This window comes from Spinacia oleracea, chromosome 6 (assembly GCF_020520425.1).
Source record: "Spinacia oleracea cultivar Varoflay chromosome 6, BTI_SOV_V1, whole genome shotgun sequence".
NCBI classification, from domain to species: domain Eukaryota; kingdom Viridiplantae; phylum Streptophyta; class Magnoliopsida; order Caryophyllales; family Amaranthaceae; genus Spinacia; species Spinacia oleracea.
Genome location: NC_079492.1, coordinates 134,940,972 through 134,962,393, shown reverse-complemented (window position 1 = coordinate 134,962,393; position 21,422 = coordinate 134,940,972). Strand labels below are relative to the sequence as shown.

Sequence of the window (21,422 nt, the reverse complement as noted above, 5' to 3'; positions counted from 1 at the left end):
ATAGAGTTGTGTTTTGACTTAATCTCATAGGTATCTTAAGTCACTAATCTTCTAAATGCTACTCCCCCTCCTTATTTAATTAAAAGATACAGATTAACCGGAATGTAGTTTTAGGAGATTGAGTTGAATTTATAAACGGATTTTTCATGAAATACCCCCGAATTATGGCGTAATTCACCAAATGCCCCTCGACTTTCAGAAATTCACCAAATGCCCCTCACAAATGACTTAATACCCAAAATACCCTTACTAATGACGCGCCGTTAGTCCTCCGTTAGCCTAATTTTTAAATTCACCAAATACCCCTATTTTATTACTTATTTCATATAATACCCCTATTCTGAAACTTAATTCACCAAATACACATAACTTAAAATTACCCATTTTGATGCTCAGCGGCTAGTTTTTATGTTTGAAAATTAGCCGTTGCTTATTGTTTGCTTATAAAAACCCCTTTTCTGACTATTTATTGTAGTTTTTCTATTGTTTTGTTAATTTCATATCATTTTTGTCATGAGTTTTCTTTCAAAATCATCATCCACACCCATGAATCCACATATGTAAGAGTCCCAAACAATTTCTAATATTATGGGAGGAAATTTCCATCTGAGGCTCCGATACAACACTCAGTAAGTTTCAATTATGATCCAATAAGTTCAGGCCTCATCCAGTAAAGACAATGTACTTTAGCTGAGCAAAAGGCCAAAAAACCCCATTTTCAAAGGGATCTTATGTAAGTCATGAAGCTGAAGTAATTCAATCTAAAGCTAACACCTTAATTTTCTTATTGTCCGAATGGTAAAGAAACTAAGAAATCAAGTTCAATAACACATACATTTTTATCACAACCTCGATTTCAACTTGGATTCATGATGTGAAAATCTTGAGTTTGGAGGCAAATCTTTGTGCCAAGATTCATGTTTTTTCACTGGTTCATGAGCTTTGGAACATACCTTAGTTTCATTTTTTTTCTTGTTCCCTCAAATCCAAAAATAGACATTTGTCCATAAATCTGACCATGTCAATAGGACCTAGCTCAAAAGAAAAGTGGGAAAACCTTTATGCCTCGACTGTAAGGTTGAGAGAAAGTTAGGAGATTGAAGAAAGATGTTTGGAGGCAGTAGAGACAAGAGACAAAAGGGAGTTAACGTTAAATATGTGGCATGGAAGCAATAGAAGCCGAGGTAGCTGGAACATATGCGTTAGAATAAAATTAATAAGAGCTTTATTTTTAATCTGTTTGCATATGTTAAAGATATTTCCCATATTGAAAAAGGAATACCTTCCGATTGCGTGGTAAATATAATTAATTGGTCACATAAAGAATAAGGTACAAAAGAAGTAGCTATTTTCTTGAAGAGTTGCGACGTTTTGAGGTGTTTTTAGGAGTGTTTTCTGTTTTAGTGTTGTACCGGAGCTTCAGATTGAGTGTTGTATCAGATATTCGGATGTCAAATTTTCTCCCATGATAACAAAATTTATTTGGGACTCTTACATATGTGGACTCATTGGGTGTGGATGATGATTTTGAAAGAAAACTCATGACAAAAATGATATGAAATTAACAAAATAATAGGAAAACTACAATAAACCGTCAGAAAAAGAGTATTTATAAGCAAACAATAAGCAACGGCTAATTTTCAAACACAAAAACTAGCCGTTGAGCATCAAAATGAGTAATTTTAAGTTATTGGTATTTGGTGAATTAAGTTTCTGAATAAGGGTATTTGGTGAAATAAGTATTAAAATAGGGGTATTTGGTGAATTTGAAAATTAGGTTAACGGAGGACTAACGGCGCATCATTAGTAAGGGTATTTTGGGTATTAAGTCATTTGTGAGGGGCATTTGGTGAATTTCTGAAAGTCGAGGGGCATTTGGTGAATTACGCCAAAATTCGGGGGTATTTCATGAAAAATCCGATTTATAAATGTAAGATGAAAGTGGGGTATTAAGTTATTATATTTGTATGAAACTGATAGTGGGTGAATTATTTAATGTAGTAAAAAATTATGTGAGTAAGTTCAGGATCATGAGAGGGAGAGAAAGATTAATATAATTGGAGGTGGAGACCATGACATATCATAAATAGGAAGTGTATCTTTTAATTAAATACGGCCTATTATGAAAGATATATCTTTTAATTAAATACGGGCGATTATGGAAAGTGTATCTTTTAATTATAAATACGGATGTAGTATCATGTTCTTCCTCCACTTTTCTTCTTTGCACTATTTACAATTTTATACTATTCACACGTCCAATTTGATCAATTTTTTGTGATTATACACATAATGAATTACATAGTCTTGTGGGATGTTGCATTCGTCTCGATATATATTTTCAAAATATCAATTTTTCATAATATTAGCTAATATATAATTAGATATATTGATGACTAAAGATTTTAATTGACAAGTGTGAAACATCAAATTATGCAAGTAAAAAGACCGTGAACGTAGTTGCCTTCTATTTGAGGGGTAGTTAAGTTGTTAGTCTTGTTACCTAACTGCCCTATCATAGTATCATAAACAGTGATACAGAGAGTATAATATTCTATCAACTACAATAACTACTTCCTCCGTTTTTTTTAACTTGCACCATTTAATAGAATTCACCAAAATTGAAACGAATTAAAATATGTTTGCTTTCTTTTAACCTTCATATAACTCTAATGCTTCGAATTTTTCCTTAAGACCGCTCGGACCATATGCAATTTAGCACATGAAAATTACTATTTTGAAAACATCGTTGCAGGAAAATCTATCTCATCCTAGCCTGAAACTATCTGAGTCATACTACAATTTTACGAATTTTTACCTATCAACCTTATAGGGGCGGGCCTATAAAGCCTTCGAGGGGTTCAAAGGGACCCCCATTATTTTCAAAAAAAAAAGTTGCTAAACTGATTTTGAGGTAATTAATTGCACTTAAATAGTAAATATATGTAATTAACTTACACTAATCTTAATAAAATACCTCTGGCATGATGGTTGGTGGACAAATATTCCACTTAGTTCGAATCCCCTTAATGTACATTTTAAGATTGTTTTTTTAAAAATTATTTTATCTTTTACTTGTTGTTTGTTGATCCTCTAAATTCTTTATTCTTTGTTTTTATTTTTTACTTTTTCCTTTATAAGTCATTTAGTCTTATCACTTTTTTTTTTCTTGTTTTTTTTTTCTATAATGATACATGATATAATTTGATTTACAAAAACACAAAAAAAGTGTAGTTTATTTTTCGGGTTTTTCATGAGATACCCCCGAGGTTTAAGTTTATTCACCAGGTACCCTCGTTGTTTCAGTAATCCACCAGGTACCCCTCAGGTTTCATTTTCTCGCATGACTTAACCCTGCCGTTAAGTGGCCGTTAGAAACTTTTTTTCACCAGGTACCCTCGTAATTTATTTCACCAGGTACCCCTGAGGTTTCTTAGTTTTTCACCAGGTATCCTTATGTTTTATGGTAATTTCACCAGATACCCCTGCTCACCAACGGCTACTTTTTTTAAAAAAAACTGGCTGGTATGGAACTGCATTCCATAAGTCCATAAGTCTTTCTGGGTTGCTGCAAATGCATACAACCCATATGTGTACAACAAGGCAATGGAGAAGATTGCCAAAATTGATCCAAAGGTTGTTGATTATCTGTCCCAAGTGCCAAAGCAGTGGTCAAGGCACAAGTTTGAACCACAAGTGGTTTATGATCACAACACCACCAATTTTGTTGAATCTTTCAACGCTTGTACCAAGCCTTTTAGAGACATGCCAGTGTACACTCTGATGGAAGGTAAATGTTCTATCTTTACTGCTTTTTACACTGTGGTTGCATATGTTTTACACCACCCCTGTCCTTTTTATTAATACATTTTCTGTTTTGCTGCTTTATTTTGTTTGTGCTTGGATGCTTGGATCTAATAGAGGCTGGGAGTTGGTGTATGAAGAAGATTGGGTCTAGATTTGGCAAGGCTATAGAAATGGGACCAAACCAATTGACTGAATATGCTGCTGGGGTATTAGAAGAGAGGAGTCAACAGTCTAGGTTTTGTTCTGTAACAGCTGCTGTGGGAGGGGAATATGAAGTGAAAGAGGGGGCTGTCAAATACCCTATTAAGTTAGATGCAAGGACTTGTGGTTGTGGAGTATGGCAAATATCTGGCATACCTTGCAGACATGGCCTTAGGGTTATTTACCACCAAAGACTTGAGGCTACTGATTTTGTGTCTCACTACTTCAAAGGGCAAGCATACAAGTTAACTTACTCAGAGCACATGCACCCCATGCCTGACCCAACCCAATGGCCTTCTTTTGACCTTTCTATTATCCTCCCACCACCCATGAAGAGAGCATCAGGTAGACCCCCTAAACTGAGAAAAAGAGGTAAACATGATACTAGAATAAAAAACATTAGAATGCCATTTTTTATAGCTCCATGCATTAATTTCTTTTGTTGCTCGAGTTTCTTCTTCATTTGGTGAATTTCTTCATTCAAGCTTCTATTTTCTTCAATTTCTCCTTCCTTTGTGCTACCTTTGTTGTTTCTCATTGGCAGTGGTTGCTCAATGCTTCCCTTGCACCACTTGAAGTTGTCACATAAGTCACACTTGTAATATAGTTTTTGAGGATTTTTCATTGTTTCAGAACTTCTTATTGCAAATTTTTTCCCACATATGTTGCATGTTTTGTTTGGAACTACAACGTATGAGGATTCATACGTTGTAGAGGAAGATTGAGATTGAGAATATGAGCTCATTTGAAAGTGAGTTGGGAAATAGGGAAAATATGAGTTGGTTAATGGGAAGAACAGAAAGTTGTAGTGAAGAGTTGCTGATGCTCCCCCTTTAAATAGAGAAGGCTCACCAACGGCTAGTTTTTTTAGCCGTTGGTGAGCTGGGGTATCTGGTGCAATTACCATAAAAACATAAGGGTACCTGGTGAAAATCTATGAAACCTCAGGGGTACCTGGTGAAATAAATTACAAGGGTACCTGGTGAAAAAAAGTTTCTAACGGCCACTTAACGGCCACTTAACGGCAAGGTTAAGTCATGCGAGAAAATGAAACCTGAGGGGTACCTGGTGGATTACTGAAACAACGAGGGTACCTGGTGAATAAACTTAAACCTCGGGGGTATCTCATGAAATATCCGTTTATTTTTTCTTCAAAAATATTTTTAATTTCCATAAGATATGTTTCTAGTAATGTATATTTATACTCCACTTTTATAGACTTAGTGTTGCATGTTACCTTGAACTTTTTAGAGGTCTAATTAATTACTTCGTAAATAGGATTATAATGCCCCGACCACAAGGGTTGAGAATGATGTTCATTTTTCTTTTTATTAGTGTTTGTGTGTGCTATTTGTTCAGAGATAGATATTGTAATAAAGTAATTCTCCTTCAAAGTATGAAAAACTCATTTTCCATTTTAAATTGATATCGCACCAAGTTATTGTTATAATTTGGACTATTGTTATGGAAATCCAAAATTAAAGTTCATAAATTCTCCACGTATTTTATTACGACGTTTATAATATTTACTATTTACCTTTCAACTTTAACCCACTAAAAGGAAAACAAATCATAAATAATTTTGGACCCCCATAGATTAATTCCTGGGTCCGCCCCTGAACCTTCACCATCACGGCTTCTTCATTTGTTACTGTATGATAAAAACCATGCATTATCCCCATACCCGGATCATAATGATTCTTCTACCACATTACTATGTTTTATTTCGGCAAACCGCTTTAATTTTTCAATCACTAAGTTATTAATTTTTCGGGGAGGTTTTACTTGAGTTTATTTTTTAAATAAAAAATGAAAGTTGATTTGCACTATATTCAAAGAGACAATAAATGTCAGATTTTGGAAAAATGGAATCAAGATTAATGATGGAATCTAAAGCATTTAAAATAAAAAAGATTTTTTTTTATTATACGTTAATAAACGTGCAAAAGTTTAAACGTAACAAACAAAAAAAAACGGAGGAAGTATTATTTAACTTGATTTTATCGCATGGATTCTATTAAAATTGTTAAGTTAAAATAAAACTTGATAGTTCAGTAGGAACACTTGACAAGAGGGGGGGGGGGTGAATTGTTTCTTGGGAACTTGGGTAAGTTTCTTGCGGAATTTAAACAATAAAGAGACTGAGAACAATGAGCGAAGAAAGATATAAAACGGAGGAACCTTCTTGACCCTAATCAAGAAGAACCTCACTACTCTTTTGTATTAATGCAATAACTCTATTACAAATACACTCTTTAACTCGAGTTTCTCTCGAACACGAGTTCCCCACAGCAATCCCCTTCGATTACTGTGCTACTCTTTCTCTCTCTGACTTAACTCTAAGTCTCTCCTTTTCTCTTTGACTTAACTCTAAGTCATTGTTTCTCTCTTTGACTAAACTCTTAGTCGCTCTTTCTCTCTTTGACTTAACTCTAAGTCACTTAAGGATCACTCAACCCTTAAACCCAAAATATAATATGATTGATAGATTCTAGTACGTAATAAAGCTTATAATAATAAGGAACTCAAGGAACACTCTATTTTGCCAACTGATTCTTTTAAAATGTTTAAGCTCTTTAAGATAGATTTTGTAGAAATCAGTTTTGTTTTGAAAAGCCAAAACTCTTCTCCTTTTATAGGAGAGTTTTACCTAAGGTTGGGTACCCATGTTCTCCTCAACTACCCACTAACAGTTACTGCTCAGTAACATGGGCATAGTTGGAGAGAAACAGGGAGACCAAATCAAAATACTAAATGCACGTTTAAACAGAAATACGTGGGAGAGTTTTAAGGATCATGGAAAATCTTTTACTTGAGAAACAAGGAGAATGATAACAGAATCCTATGTTTACATTTATTAATTAAATTCATTTTATTTATTAACAAAGATTTTCCAACTTAAAACTCTTTTATAATTACAGTTAATATATATCAATTTAAAACGTACCAAAATACTTAGGTTCCTTTTGTTCCAAATTACGTATAAATAATATTAAATACTTACATAAATCCTAAACATAAACTCATATGTTGTAGTCTTCATGTTGCACCTTTAGAAGTTTCACTCGAAGACTTCCCAATTTGTTCCTTCTCTGGAACATCGAGGATCCACATAATATATGAGAAACTCGCCTTAGGAACTCGCCTAAGGATCTCGCCTTTGTAAACTTGCTTAATGATTATATCTTCAATGTAGTGTCTGACATGGATCAATTACTTGCTTATATTCCACGTTGCTTAGTTTATCCAACTCAGGATCTCCTTAACTTAGCATTATCCCTCTAAGGATCTCGGAACCTATTATGCACCATAACTTAACCAATTGTCAGGAGTTTGCTTTGTCATCATCAAAACTTTAGGGTCAACAATATTCCCCCTTTTTGGTGATGACAACAAAAGCAAACTTTCACTAAATGCAATAGTAATCAATTAGCATAAATATTAAGCAATAACATAAATAAAGTATTTTTATAAAAATTAATCTAAACTTCCTAAATGAAATTAAGGAAAATTGAAATTAATTTTAATAAACGAAAATAAAATTAAAAACGAGAATTAAAATTTTATAAACTTACATCGAGAAGAGAGTATTGAGAAGGACTCAAGTAATCAATTTAAGTTAAGTTTGCATTCATTTCCCCCTGTTGGCATTAACAAAAAGTAGAAAAATGCAGTACTAATATATACCGATTATAGCGCCCTCCGATCAACGGTTGGCAAACTAAGTTAGCCTCAAAGTTAAGTTCCAACGTACTAAATTCGAATATAAAACATAATAATTAACAAGCCAAGTTTTTAGAGATACGATCTTTTAGGAGTTCCACGGAAATAAAAGAATAAAAATCGCATCTTTCCCAACAGAGGGTTACATACCAAAAAGAATATAAAAAATAAAATAAAAAGTTCCAAAAAAAATCTAAAGCATAATGTAACACAAATAGCTAGGATCAGGGAATATGGTTTGGGTATGTAGCAAGTTTAGGTTGGTCCTTTCTCAACTGCATATCGATCCACACCCTGTCTCAATTTCTACTGCTTCCATTAAGTCTCCCACTTTCTCAACATTATTCTCATCATCGTAAGATATATCAACAAACAACAGAGAACTGTTCACCTTAGGAACCACTTTTGTTAACCCTTTCACTTTCACTTTTCCTTTTTTTTTTTTTGTATAACAACGTCCCCTTAATATATACATCATAACCCATTCTTATTCCCCCTGAGAACGTGCTGCTTCTTTTCTTTCATTCGGGTTTTTGAAAGCACCCCCACCACCCGACCTCCGCTGTATTTCGCGGGTCGGTGGAGCGCCCTCTTTTCGGGTGGTTCGAACTAGACAGAGAGGAAGGGGGAGTTTCGGGTGGCTACGGGTCGGGGCTAAGGGTGTTGGTTTACTGGTGCGGCTGGGACTAGGATTTTTGTTCACCGGCGCACGACTGGATCTAGGTTAACCACCGCCACCAGCGAAGGGTGGCCGAACCAGGGAAGCCAACGCGACGGTCCGTTTGAAGTCGCAGGTGGGCTTGGTCAATTGGTCGGGTCAGGTCCGGTTGATTGGCTGGGCGAGTCCGGCTCGAAGAGACCGGCGGTCATGGCTGGGCTTGATGGGCATTATCCAACTCAGGATCTCCTTAACTTAGCATTATCCCTCTAAGGATCTCGGAACCTATTATGCACCATAACTTAACCAATTGTCAGGAGTTTGCTTTGTCATCAGAAAAACTTTAGGGTCAACAAAACTCATATATATATATCAACTACTATATTTTATACGGAGTGTATTAGATTAGATTAGATTTTTTTTTTGATTGGATTTCATTTTAGAATTATTTTTTTTAGAGTGTTTGATTTTGTATGAAATTGTATATGCGTTTTATTAATATTTAATTAGTAAAAATGTCTACGTGGCACTCGACTTTTTAATTCAAAAATAATTTTGAAATCTTATTTTTCATTGGTCGAAACCATTAGATTTTCTACGTGGCGCTCTAATATTGGATTAATGTTTGGTTTTGGATAGAATTTTATTTTAGATTAGTGTTTGATTTTGAATGAATTTTATTTTAGATTTATTTTTTTAATTATTTGAGTGTTTCATTTTGGATGAAGTTGTATATATTAATAATTAACTAATTAAAATATCTATGGGACACCTAATTAATTATCTACGCGACACTCAATTTTTTTTAATTCAAAAACAAATTAGAAATCTTATTTTTAATTAGCCGAGACCATTAGATTTCCTACGTGGTGCTCAAATAATTCATCAAGCATGTCTCTTCTATATATACTCCATATTAGATTAGACTAGATTTTAGCCCGTGCGATGCACGGATTCTACTAAATTGTTATGTTTAAATAGAACTCATATATACCAATTTTATATATTAGGTTAGATTTGTTTTGATTTTGCATTGAATTTTATTTTAGATTTATTTTTATTAATTATGAGAGTGTTTGTTTTTTGATGAAATTGTATATGCGTAATATTAATAAATAATTAATAAAAATATCTACGTGACACTTAATTATTTATCTATGTGGTACTCGACTTATTTAATTCAAAATTAATTTTGAAATCTTATTTTTCATTGACCGAAACCATTAGATTTCCTAAGTGGCGCTCTAATATTGGATTACTATTTGATTTTAAATTGAATTTGATTTATTTTATTTTAGATTAGTGTTTGATTTTGGATGAATTTTACTTTAGATTTTAATTTTAATTTTTGAGTGTTTGATTTTGGATGGAGTTGTATATATTAGTAATTAATTAATTAGAATATACACGTGGCACTTAATTAATTATCAAGTGGCAATTGATTTTTTTAATTCAAAAATAAATTAGAAATCTTATTTTTCATTGGCCGAAACCATTAGTAATCCTAGGTGGCGCTCTAATATTTCAGCAAATATGTCTCCTTTATATATATATACACACACACATATATATATATATATATATATATATATATATATATATATATATATATATATATATATAACTTGTTAAATAAAAAAAAATAGATAAAAAAATGTATAGAGTATAGAATATAAACCTTAGTATTGGCCTTTCCATAGATTTCTCGCAAGTGATGCAATAAAAGTCTTTTGATCTTGGAGTGACGCGTTTTTTACAACCCGGGCATGAGATATAATACCAGCTATTTTCACCCATGATTTTAGTAACTTTAGTCTTACAGTAGAAGATTAAATCCTAATAATATTCACAAATAATAAAGTTAAGTTAGATCGGGTTTAACATAAAAACATGGTTAATGTACAAAATGTTAAATACCTTTTCAACAGTTTTCTGGATATGATCGATGAGAGTAGAGATATCAATTGTTTTAGAGATAATGTCTTCTGGTGTCACAACAGTACGTTGTACTTCAAGTTGTCCAATAGTTGTAGTTTCTAACTTTACACTATAACAACAATAATATATAATATAAGAAAACATATTATTAAGATATGAACATATTATTGTGAGTGAATAAAAGGTAACCACCGTGTAATACATAAGATTGACAAAAGATAGATTTTATATTTACCTTAAAAAAAAAGATAGTTTTATATTTCGGATATAGCTTTTAAATTCATTGTAAAATACTACGTATGTAATAAGCTTTCCCAACTATTTTAAGCTTCTCCGAGAAAATCCCTTGTAAGCTTACTCCCAGGATAATGATTTTACAGTTTCCTAATTTCTATTTGCTTTCATTAAATGTATAGAATGGCGATAGAGTTTTTAATTTTGTGGCATGAAAGTACGGAGTACAAAATAAAAGAGTAGCATTAGATTACCAATGGTAAAACTGTCAAAAGCTAATTGGTATAATTGTCGAAGAAGATTAGATTTAAGTGGTGGTTTTGAATGGATTTCTGTAGATGATAATAGAAGAAATATGGGGATTTGATGTGGTTGAGCCAGGTCTTTGAAACCAGTTTACAGCTTTGGAGAGTGTTGAGGCGGAGTCGTGGGAGGATTTCGGCTTCAAACATTGAATCATTCTCGTCAATGTCATCCATTGAAGTCTTTATTTTTTTTGACAGGACCATTGAAGTCGATTCTCAATCAATGAGTTGTTTTCAGACGATGTTCAAAGTGAGAACAACCGCGCGCCCGAACATTGCATTATGAATTTTACTTATGATATCAGTGGTTCCTGTATTAGTTAAAGCTTTAATTTCGCAAAAAACTCTAAATAAGAGACCCTTGTATGACATAACGGATCTTTAGTATGTTTTGCTTTTTCTTTTATTTTATACTGCTGAATTTCAGTTGTCTTTAAGTCAAGTTCTTCAATGCAGCAATTGCTTTTGAGTTTTGAATATCTGATTAGCTAATGGCTTGAAAGACCATCAAAAAATCAAAATTGTGGTCCAAAGATCTTAATTCTTCAAGACATATCAAATTGGTGGGTCTAATGTCCTTTATTTTTCTCCTCCTATTTGCAACTTCTCGTTATTAGGGGTTTAGTTAGTCCTATACCAATTTATTTTTTCCTTAAGAAAAGTAACGCCCAAAAATTTAATAAAGCTAAACGGAAACCGACACTATACCTCCATATGTCTTTCAATTTACGAATCTCCGGAACATCAAGATTTATATATATCTTGGTTGATGGTAAAGTGGTTAGATTAATTTTACCTGTATAAAATAAAATAAAAAAATATAAATAGTTTATAAAACAATTTTTAAGAAATAATGTGTGATACCAATACTTATCTAAAAATTCTTTTACCATGGTAGACGTAACAACTATAGCAAAAGGCTTATATATATATATATATATAATACTAGATTTTAGCCCGTGCGATGCACGGATTCTATTCAATTGTTATGTTTAAATAAAAATCCTATGTATATGCCACTTTTATATATTATATTAGATTAGTTTTTGATTTTGCATTGAATTTCATTTTAGATTTTTTTTAATATGAAAGAGTTTATTTTTGGATGAAATTGTATATGCGTAATATTAATAGATAATTAATAAAAAATATCTACGTGAAAGTTAGGGATGGGCATGGGCCGGATATGGGCCGGGTCTGGTGAGACCCAGACCCAGACCCATATTTTTTAGGCGGACCCAAACCCGCCCCAGATCCATTGGGTCTGAAAAATTCAGACCCATACCCAGATCCAATGGTCTAATGGGTCTCGGGTCAAAATGGGTCTAGTGTTATTTGTTTATTTTTAACATTTTTGTTTTAGAAAATTTTCCCGCGCCATTAATTTGACTGGAGTGTTTTATTTTCGATGGAGTTGTATATATTAATAATTAATTAATTAAAATATCTACGTGGCACCTAATTAATTATTTACGTGTCACTTGATTTTTTTAATTCAAAAAGAAATTAGAAATCTTACTTTTCATTGGCCGAAACCATTAGTAATCCTAGGTGGCGCTCTAATCTTTCATCAAATATGCCTCCTTTATATATGTATATTAGATTAGTTAAGACAGTTTGGTACTCCATCCGTTTCAGATTAGTTGTTACACTTTCCTTTTTCGTCTGTCCCATATTAATTGTTACACTTCTAAATTGGAATGACCCAACAATTATTAATTATATTGTCTCTTTTCCCACTAAAACTTTTTTTACCCCACATCCTCTCTCATTCAATTAAAAAAAAATACTCACTAACTCATATCACATCTACTTTTTTAATAAAATAACAATTGATAACCTCACAACAACTAATAATTTTTATTTTTGTATTTAGAAAATAATATCCGCAATTAAGCTATGCAACTAATAAAGGCTAAATCCTAACACAATTGGAAGTAGGATCAACGCACTTATTTAAGGGAGCACAATCGAGTTTGGGAACGTAATTTAACTTCTCCAATCTCCAATTCTACATACTTGCTTATATATTTTGTCTGGAACAAGAACAACCGCTTAAATCAAAAGCTCCCCTCCTCCTTTGCCAATTGACCCGCACGAAACAGGTAAATATTTCTTCGTTGATTTTAAGTTTGTTATTTGATCTACGATTTTAATTTCGATGTCCTGCTATTCACAGTTTCAATCACCAATTTGATTAATACCCAAAACGCAATTTGAAATTCAGTTATTAATGTTTGAAATTGATCTGATTTTTATGGTTTCCTTAATTTGATGTTTTTTGAATAAAAAGAGGTATCTTTGTGTTTAATTGTGATGGGATTTCGTCTGATTTATTTGAATTGTCAAGTTTTCTGGGTGAGATATTTTGTTAATTAATTTGGCGTTGACTGAATTTTTTAGCCTTTGCCGACACTTGCAGAAGCGCTGGCTTTGTTAGTTTGATCTGATTTCTTTGCGTCAGTATAATCCCAAAGATGATGCACTTTAAAAGTATTGCTACCTCTAGGTTTCCTACAATTAACATATCGTTATTGTTCCAATAAAAACTACTCCGTATCATTGAAATGCATCTGAAATTATTACTATTAGTCCTAGTTGTTGTAGCAGACGTATAGAAATCATCTTCAGATTAAAAACTGGATTCTTGTCAAAGTCGGAGTTTAAACTAATTATTTATTGTATTTGTTTTTGTGAATTTCAGTTGGCTGACATGGAGATGAACAACCAAGCTCCCAAATCTCATCGCATGAAAAAGGATTTTTATATAATAGATGATCTCCTGCTGCAAATTTTGTTCCGACTACCGTGCTCAGAATCAGTTATCAGGTGTAAGTGTGTCTGCAAGCAGTGGTGTAAGGTAATATCTGAACCGGGATTTGATGCTAAATTTATTGCTCATAAAATCAATAACAGTCACTTGTCTACATCGAAAAATGAAGAACAACTTCCCTCTATATTTGGGCTTCGGCGATACGATAAAAAAAGCCTTTTATTTATCCCACCCATCCACCCTTTACAAATCTAGACTTTTCCCTAAGTTTTATTCCAACTTATGAACAAGGACCTAAATACCGTATCATTGTGAAAGCACAGTGTAGTGATCTGGTTGTATGCATCAGTCCCTCACCAAAAGATCTTTATCTGTATGTTTGCAATCCTCGCACCAAGCAATATTTTCAACTGCCTCTACCATCTCAAACACATAAAAAGGATCAAGATCAACAACGGATAGACTAGAAATCGAAATCTTCTCATCTGAAAACAGAGTTTGGAGGAAAGCAATCTTATTGACACCACAGTATTTTGATTATAATTATGCTACGTTAAAAAAATGCTTTACCTACAAGGAGATATTTCATTTTTACAGTGAATATGCCATTATCGGTTTTGATTCCTACAAGATCAACGAGGATGGTGAAATCAATACCCATTTCATTCAGATGCCCCCATTTGACGCCACTGCAAACCATATTCGCAGTGTGTGCATTGGAGTTTTTTGAGGGAAAATACTTGTTGCAGAATTCTGTCCACGCTACGTACATCCAAGACAATTGATCAATACAAAAGAGGTTAGTAATATCAGTATTATTGAACCACCAAGTAGTGCGTATGGCATAAAGGTTTGGGAGCTTAACAACTATAGCACTGGTGAATGGTCCATGAAGCATATGATTTATTTTCATGAATTGGTTTCACCAGACTCTCTACTCACTCTATATACTATGCGAGGATGTCCCAACTCGGAGGTTCTATTTTTCCATCCAAACGATGCTGATACTGTGTTGTTGATGCTTCCGAAACTAGTTGCTGAATGTAACTTGAAGGATAAAACGATAAAACGAGTTTGTAACTTTAGTAAACAACTTCAGAAGGTATATGGTGTTGCTTTCCCGTGGTGGCCGTCACCACTTCCGTCAATTATGTAGTACGGAGTACTAGCTACGCATTACAACGTTGGCACACGGTTTAAGGAAGAGAATAGAGAAGATATACATTTTATTGTTCTCTTTGGTGCCAATGGAAGCACGCAAGTTATTGTTTGTTTTTCTGTTTATGTTGTTTATGTTGAATTCCTGAATCAATATTTTATTACTACCTACTTATACTAGGTAGTAGTAGGTATTAAGACGCCCTTTTATAGCTCATCGTGTCGATGGTGTTTATGGTCTTCTTCTCCTTGGCTCTTTTTAGGTTCTTTTGTCCTATGTCTTTGTTTTTTTAGTTTTCACTTGTATAATTTTGATACTAACACCTTATAGTTTTCAGTAGTTTTTATCATCTTAAACTTTACAAATGTTTTAAAATCACCACCGGTTTTTAACAGAATCTGTCTATTTTTCCATCATTATAGGTTCACTAGCCGATTTCTCTTTGTTTCCCTCCTTTTCGTCTCTTAGTCCAAAATTCCCACACATTATACCTCCTTGAATTTGATTGTTTAATTACAAATTTTATGTTACTCCCTCTGTATTTATTTAAAAGATCTATTTTGACCGTTACGTAGTTTTAGGAGATGAATTGAATTTATTAACAATAGATGAAAGTGGTATTGAGTTGTTATTTATTGTACGAAATTGATAGTGGGTGAATTATTTAATATAGTAAAAAAATGTTGTAAGTAAATTTGGGAGCACGAGAGGATTGGAAGTGGGACTATGGTATGCCAAAATTAGGATGTGTGTCTCTTAATTAAATAAGACCGATTATGGAAAATCTATCTTTTAATTAAGTACTGATTATTGAAATTGTATCTTTTAATTAAATACGGACGATTATGGAAAGTGTATCTTTTAATTATATAAAGAGAGTCGTTTTTCTTCAATGCACTATTTGCAATTTTATTTTTTGCAATTTTATACTATTCACACACCCACTTTTATCAATTTTTGTGATTTATTCATAATGAATTACATAGTCAATTAGTTAAGTAGCCTAAAAACAAAACCAACAATGTGTTTTTCTTCCTAAACAAATGAATTCGATCAAGTTAATTATATACGTATAGAACAAGATAAGAGATCTTCTAATCGTACTAAAATATGTAACCTACAGATAGACTTCTATCATATAGCTAAATGATACTCCGTAACATAAAAGCAGTGTGAAAATAATGGTACGTACGTGCGATAATACAATTACAAGTATATCCTTAGGATTCTGTGTCGTTAAGAACTCGAGCTTGAGATGGAAACAAGTGAAGCAGTCCATGGCATCCCTTGATATCCATAACGCCAATCGTCTGGTACACCACTTACTCTGACCCGTTTTAACTCCCTACTGTACAGATCACAACGAACAAAATCTCTAATATGTTGTCCTAACCCTATTAAGATTTCCGATTCATGTTCATCCTCGGAATAAGCACACGCAATGGCGGGTAGTATGAATATAAGCTTGACGAACTCCGTTCACGTTCCAATTCGTTTTCTAAAACCTTTTTGAATGAGAGACGATGAACAAATTTAATCCATGATTGATTCTTCTTGTTCAAAACCCATGCGGACATTATATACTCTTTAATTTCAAGAGGCTTAATCCCAGGCTCATATTCAAACACACAATCCAACTTGTAGTTTATTAAATGCAAACAACCCCTTAAATCAACTAACGTGCAGTTGTACGACTACAAAGCTTGATAATCATAATCAGGCAGTAGTGGTAGTGGTACATCCTCGTGATACTCTTCACTCACGAAATCAAACCCGGATACACAGTCGTATGTGTTGTAGGGTTTTTCATTCAATGATTGATATTGCTCAAACTCTATCTTGTAGAGTTATTTTGAAACTCTATAAATCATTCCCCTATAAGAATTCTTTTTATTCAGGACAATGCGAGGTAAGAAAAGGGTTAGAGATATTGCTTTGATGAAAAATTATATACTCCCTCCATTCCTTTTTGTTCTTCCCATTTCCTTTTTTAGCATTTCTTTTTGTTCTTCCCCTACTGAATCTTTACTATTTTTTGCCATAGTTTTTTTACCAATTTACCCTAAGATTCCCCACTATTTACCAAAAAACCTTAAGATTCTACTCTTATTCACACCTAAATTTCACCACTTTCCTTATTTTATTCTTAAATCTTCCCCATTTCCCCACCCATTTGAACCGTCCCTATCATGAATTCATGACAAAATTCATTTCTCTCTCTCTCTTCATTTCTCTCCTTCCTCCTCTCATTTTGCTCTATCTCTCTCTCTCCTCCAAAACCTCTGCAACTCTCAAGAACCCCAAATTGTTCTTCATTTTCCATCTTACTCTCACGTTTTTCTCTCTCTCTCCTCCAAAATCTCTGATTTCTTAAAACTCTAAGATTCTCTCTCCTCCACAATATCTCTGTTCTTAAGATCTGGAGGTGAAATTTTAGATCGCCACCACCACCACACCTCCGCCACCACCACCCGCCGGAAAAAGCTGTAGAATGCGTATTATGGCTTTAGATGGTGAAATTCGACCATGAAAACTCTAGATCTAGAGTTTTCATGGTCGAATTTGGCCTCTAAATCCTCAAAATCGTGATATTGAGATCACGTTGGTTTGAATTTATTTTTGGCTTCTTATTTCGAATTTTTTAGGTTGATGTTTGTCGATTTTTTTACGAATTTCTGGGTTATTTTTTGTTGAAATTTTGGGTTGATTTTGGTATGGTTTTTTGGTTGATTTTTGTCGATTTATTTTGGTTGATTTTGGTCGAATTTTGGGTTGAATTTTGTTATTTTTTGGGTTGATTGTGGTCGAATTTTTGGGTTGATTTTTATCGATTTTCTGGGTTGATTTTTGTTTGAATTTTTGGGTTGATTTTGGTCGAATTTCTTGTCGAATTTTTGAGTTAATTTGGTTGATTTTTTGCCTTGATCTTGGTCGAATGTTTTGGTTATATTTGGTCGAATCTTGGGTTGATTTTTTCTGAATTTTTGGTTGATTTTTTGTCGATTTTTTGGTTTGAATTTTCTGGGTTTGTCGATTTTTTGGGTATTTTGGTATTCTGGGATTGATGATTTTCTTGGTATTTTTGTTTTCTGGGTTTGTCGATTTTCTGGGTTTTTTTGGTTTGGTTTGTCGATTTCATGGGGTTTTTTTGGTTAATTTTCTTGATTTTCTGGTTTGATTTTTCTTGATTTTTTTGTTCGAAATTTGGTTGATTTTTCTGGTTAATTTTGTTTTTTTGTTATTAATAATAAAATATCTCCCAATTATATTATTTCTTTAATATTTTCTCTCTCCTTACTTTATTTTAAATATATAATCTCTTACACCCAATCATTATTCTTACACCCAATCATTACTCATATTCCAATACAAATCAAGATTCAGTTTTCTTAAACCACACCCAACATTCTTTAGGGGATGAACAAAAGGGAATGGAGGGAGTACTAGATAATTAATACGGAATATTTAACTAATAACTAATATTGAAATTGATCATTATGTACATGACACTATACGGAATATTATAGTTCAATATTTTTATATCCAGTTTATAATGTCATTATATAAGGTTATGTTAGATCTCGCCATTCTCATTCAAGAGTAATATTATACAGTTATACTATTCACTACAACCGGTCAAGGTATCCTTACAAATATATATGGTTACCATCAACGCATTTGACAAATATTATTACATGTCATATATTCACTTTTTAAAAAAATATAAAATTATACAATAAAAAACACAATAAAAAATAATGTTATTATACAATTACGAAAAAAATCACAATGGATAAAAGATATTAAGTGGGTTTGGATACTTAAGTGATGGATGAGAATGATAAAGAATGGATTTATATTTTTTTCTAAGATTTTTTCAAAAAAAATGTTGTAATAAAATAAAAAGCTTATAATATGAAAAATAACATAACCATCAATGTTTAATTAGCAGACTACATTACTTTCTCTAATACTTTTAAATTATTCATTGTATAGGAATTTTTTATTATGTATATATATTTATTGATATTATTAACAACCCATACATAAAGGAATATTTTCAATTCCATGCTCGATATTATTTATCTTCAATTTCTCCATAAATATTTTAAATCAAAATTAAAATAATAAAAAAAATTGTGAAGCGGGTTCAATGAACATTTGTATGTCTCCACCCTGTTTAGACAGAATATATATATATAAGTAGTGATTCGACATTAATTTATAGAGATAAAATTGTTTTTCCTGGTGATGTGGTGGGTTTGGTTTTGGTAATGGTTTTGAGTTTTAGCCAACATAATTTATTTCTTTTATATATACTCCACAAAGTACAATCAATTATTTATATATTTATTATTTTGACCACATATATAATAAGTGAGTGGAACAGTGAAAAATGGAGGTTGGGTGCATTCTCTTCGCCTTATTTGAAATAAAATTTTCGAATTTATCTGAACTTATTTAAACTACTGGACTTGGACCTGGTTAAATCTAATAGGCTTATTTGCAATTTATGGATTTGATCAGACCTGATTTCAAGAGAATAAACTTGAGATGGGGCGGGTAACAAAATTGGTATCGGTTACATAATATAAAAAATGAGATAGTATTGGAACTTAATATTGGATTTAAAATGGGTCGGGTTGAACAGGTACATCTGGGTTACATCAGGTTCAAGTTTATATTGGTTTAGATTCATACAATCTAGGTAAATCAATAGCGGGATTAAATGGGTGGAGTATTGTACTTCAGGTCAGGTGAATTCGGTCCCAAATTATAAAATCACAAATTTCAATACGTTTATAAATTTTAATATTGAGTTCTTAATCAGGGAACAAAGGAAATAACTAAATTTTAAAAGTGTTAAGAATTTAAGATCGGTAGCGGGATTAAACGGGTTATGGGTTATGGGTTATGGGCTATAAAGAATTCGAATTAAACGGGTTAATATTTGAAAAAAAATTGGGTTGTAAACGGGTTTTCCTCGGGTTCAAACGGTTCGATTGAAACAGATATATTGAGTCATTAACGAAATTAGGATCCATTCGATTCGGGTTGAAACGAGTCGGTTGCTGCGGAACAATTTGTTATCGGGTTTAGTATCTTAATCGGATTAATTAATATTTTCCGGTCGGTTTGGGTTGAATATAATTGAGTTTTGGGTTCCAGCTCGCGAGTTATTAACTGTTCGGGTTATAAACAATCGGACCAACCCAACGGGTTATACGATGATAACTGATTTTTATACCTAACGTGAAATTATGGGTGATGCATGAAAAGGAATAAAAATATCTACGTATTTTTCTATGTTTCTTTTCAAAATTTGTTTACCTTTGCACTTAAAATTAAAATATGTAAATCGTGCATCGCATGGGTATTATACTAGTATATTATACTAAAAGAGAGGAAATTAATGTGGTGATAACAAACGTCATTCATTGATTGGCTTCTCTTTTGATATAAAAAAATTAAAAATAATACTCTTTTGATAACAAACACATGTCACTCATTATGATAAGTGTCCCAGTGTATTTTATTTTATTATTATTTCTATTCTAATAAATTAATGTATTAATTGATTGTCAATTAAGAAAATCTGTAAACAAATCGAATATTCCATATCTTTTGCTTATGCTCACAACCCTAGAAAACCAACTATATATGGATATGTATTAACAATCTTTTCAATATGGTAAAAATCTAGATTTAATTATCCTAAAAATAATATTACTATGATAATATTGTATGACAAGTACATACTATATTATTTTGTATAAACAAATCTTGAAGACAATAACTTAACTAAATAGATGCATTAATTTTAATATCATAGAGTATTTTACTAAAAAATTTAGATATATGCTACTAAAATGCATGGCTATGAAATAATGTGAAATACATATATATACCACATACTTTACTTAAATGTGTCGATGATAGGATATGGTTTGTGGTGTGACATACTGCACATTTACAAACACACGTATATAACACTATCTATCTATATGTACTCTACTAAAACACAAGATTTCGAAGCTGACAAGTGTCCCTGTATAATAATATTTATTATTATATATTGCTCTTCTAAAATTCTACATTTATGTTAAACTAAGCTAGAGTTTCTATAACATCTCAAATATTACATCTACAAAACTTAAATGTATTTAATGACAAGGATTTACACATGGACTAGATAGTGAAATATAGAAAGTGGGATCAAAATATCTTTGCTAAACTTAGGATTAATCTTATACGTGGTTTCTTATTACGCGGTAAGATTATTGGGGTCAATGAGTGGAGTCCGGATCCTCTAGAGTTTTTATAAAATTCTACAAGGTAGAGTTGTATCTAAACCATACATTTTAAAATCAATGACTCATATTAGAGGGAAGGGGAAATCAAGGAGTGGATATTGATGAGAAAAAACATGGGGGATTTTGGAAAGATAATATATGAGCCATTGATTTTTCATTCAATGATTGATATTGCTCAAACTCTACCTTGTAGAGTTATTATATTTTGAAACTCTATAAATCATTCCCCTATAAGAATTCTTTTTATTCAGGACAATGCGAGGTAAGAAAAGGGTTAGAGATATTGCTTTGATGAAAAGTTATATACTAG

At 32.4% G+C, this 21,422-nt stretch overlaps 1 protein-coding gene and 1 long non-coding RNA gene across 3 annotated transcripts; both read left to right on the top strand.

Moving 5' to 3' along the window:
* Window positions 1-3,241: 3,241 nt before the first annotated feature.
* LOC110791556 (uncharacterized) lies at window positions 3,242-5,136 on the top strand. 2 transcript variants are annotated; one of them, XM_056831419.1, is made up of 3 exons: window positions 3,255-3,392; window positions 3,480-3,790; window positions 3,922-5,136. In XM_056831419.1, the coding sequence occupies exons 2-3, from the start codon at window positions 3,607-3,609 to the stop codon at window positions 4,476-4,478; spliced, it is 741 nt and encodes a 246-aa protein (XP_056687397.1). In that variant the 5' UTR covers window positions 3,255-3,392; window positions 3,480-3,606; the 3' UTR covers window positions 4,479-5,136. The 2 variants fall into 2 exon arrangements, with proteins under 2 accessions (XP_021851998.1, XP_056687397.1); XM_021996306.2 differs by having other exon boundaries at window positions 3,242-3,790.
* A 7,568-nt stretch (window positions 5,137-12,704) lies between these two features.
* On the top strand, window positions 12,705-15,012 carry LOC110791572 (uncharacterized). The gene is made up of 2 exons (XR_002534116.2): window positions 12,705-12,971; window positions 13,571-15,012. It is a non-coding gene; the product is annotated as an uncharacterized lncRNA (long non-coding RNA).
* Window positions 15,013-21,422: the final 6,410 nt, after the last annotated feature.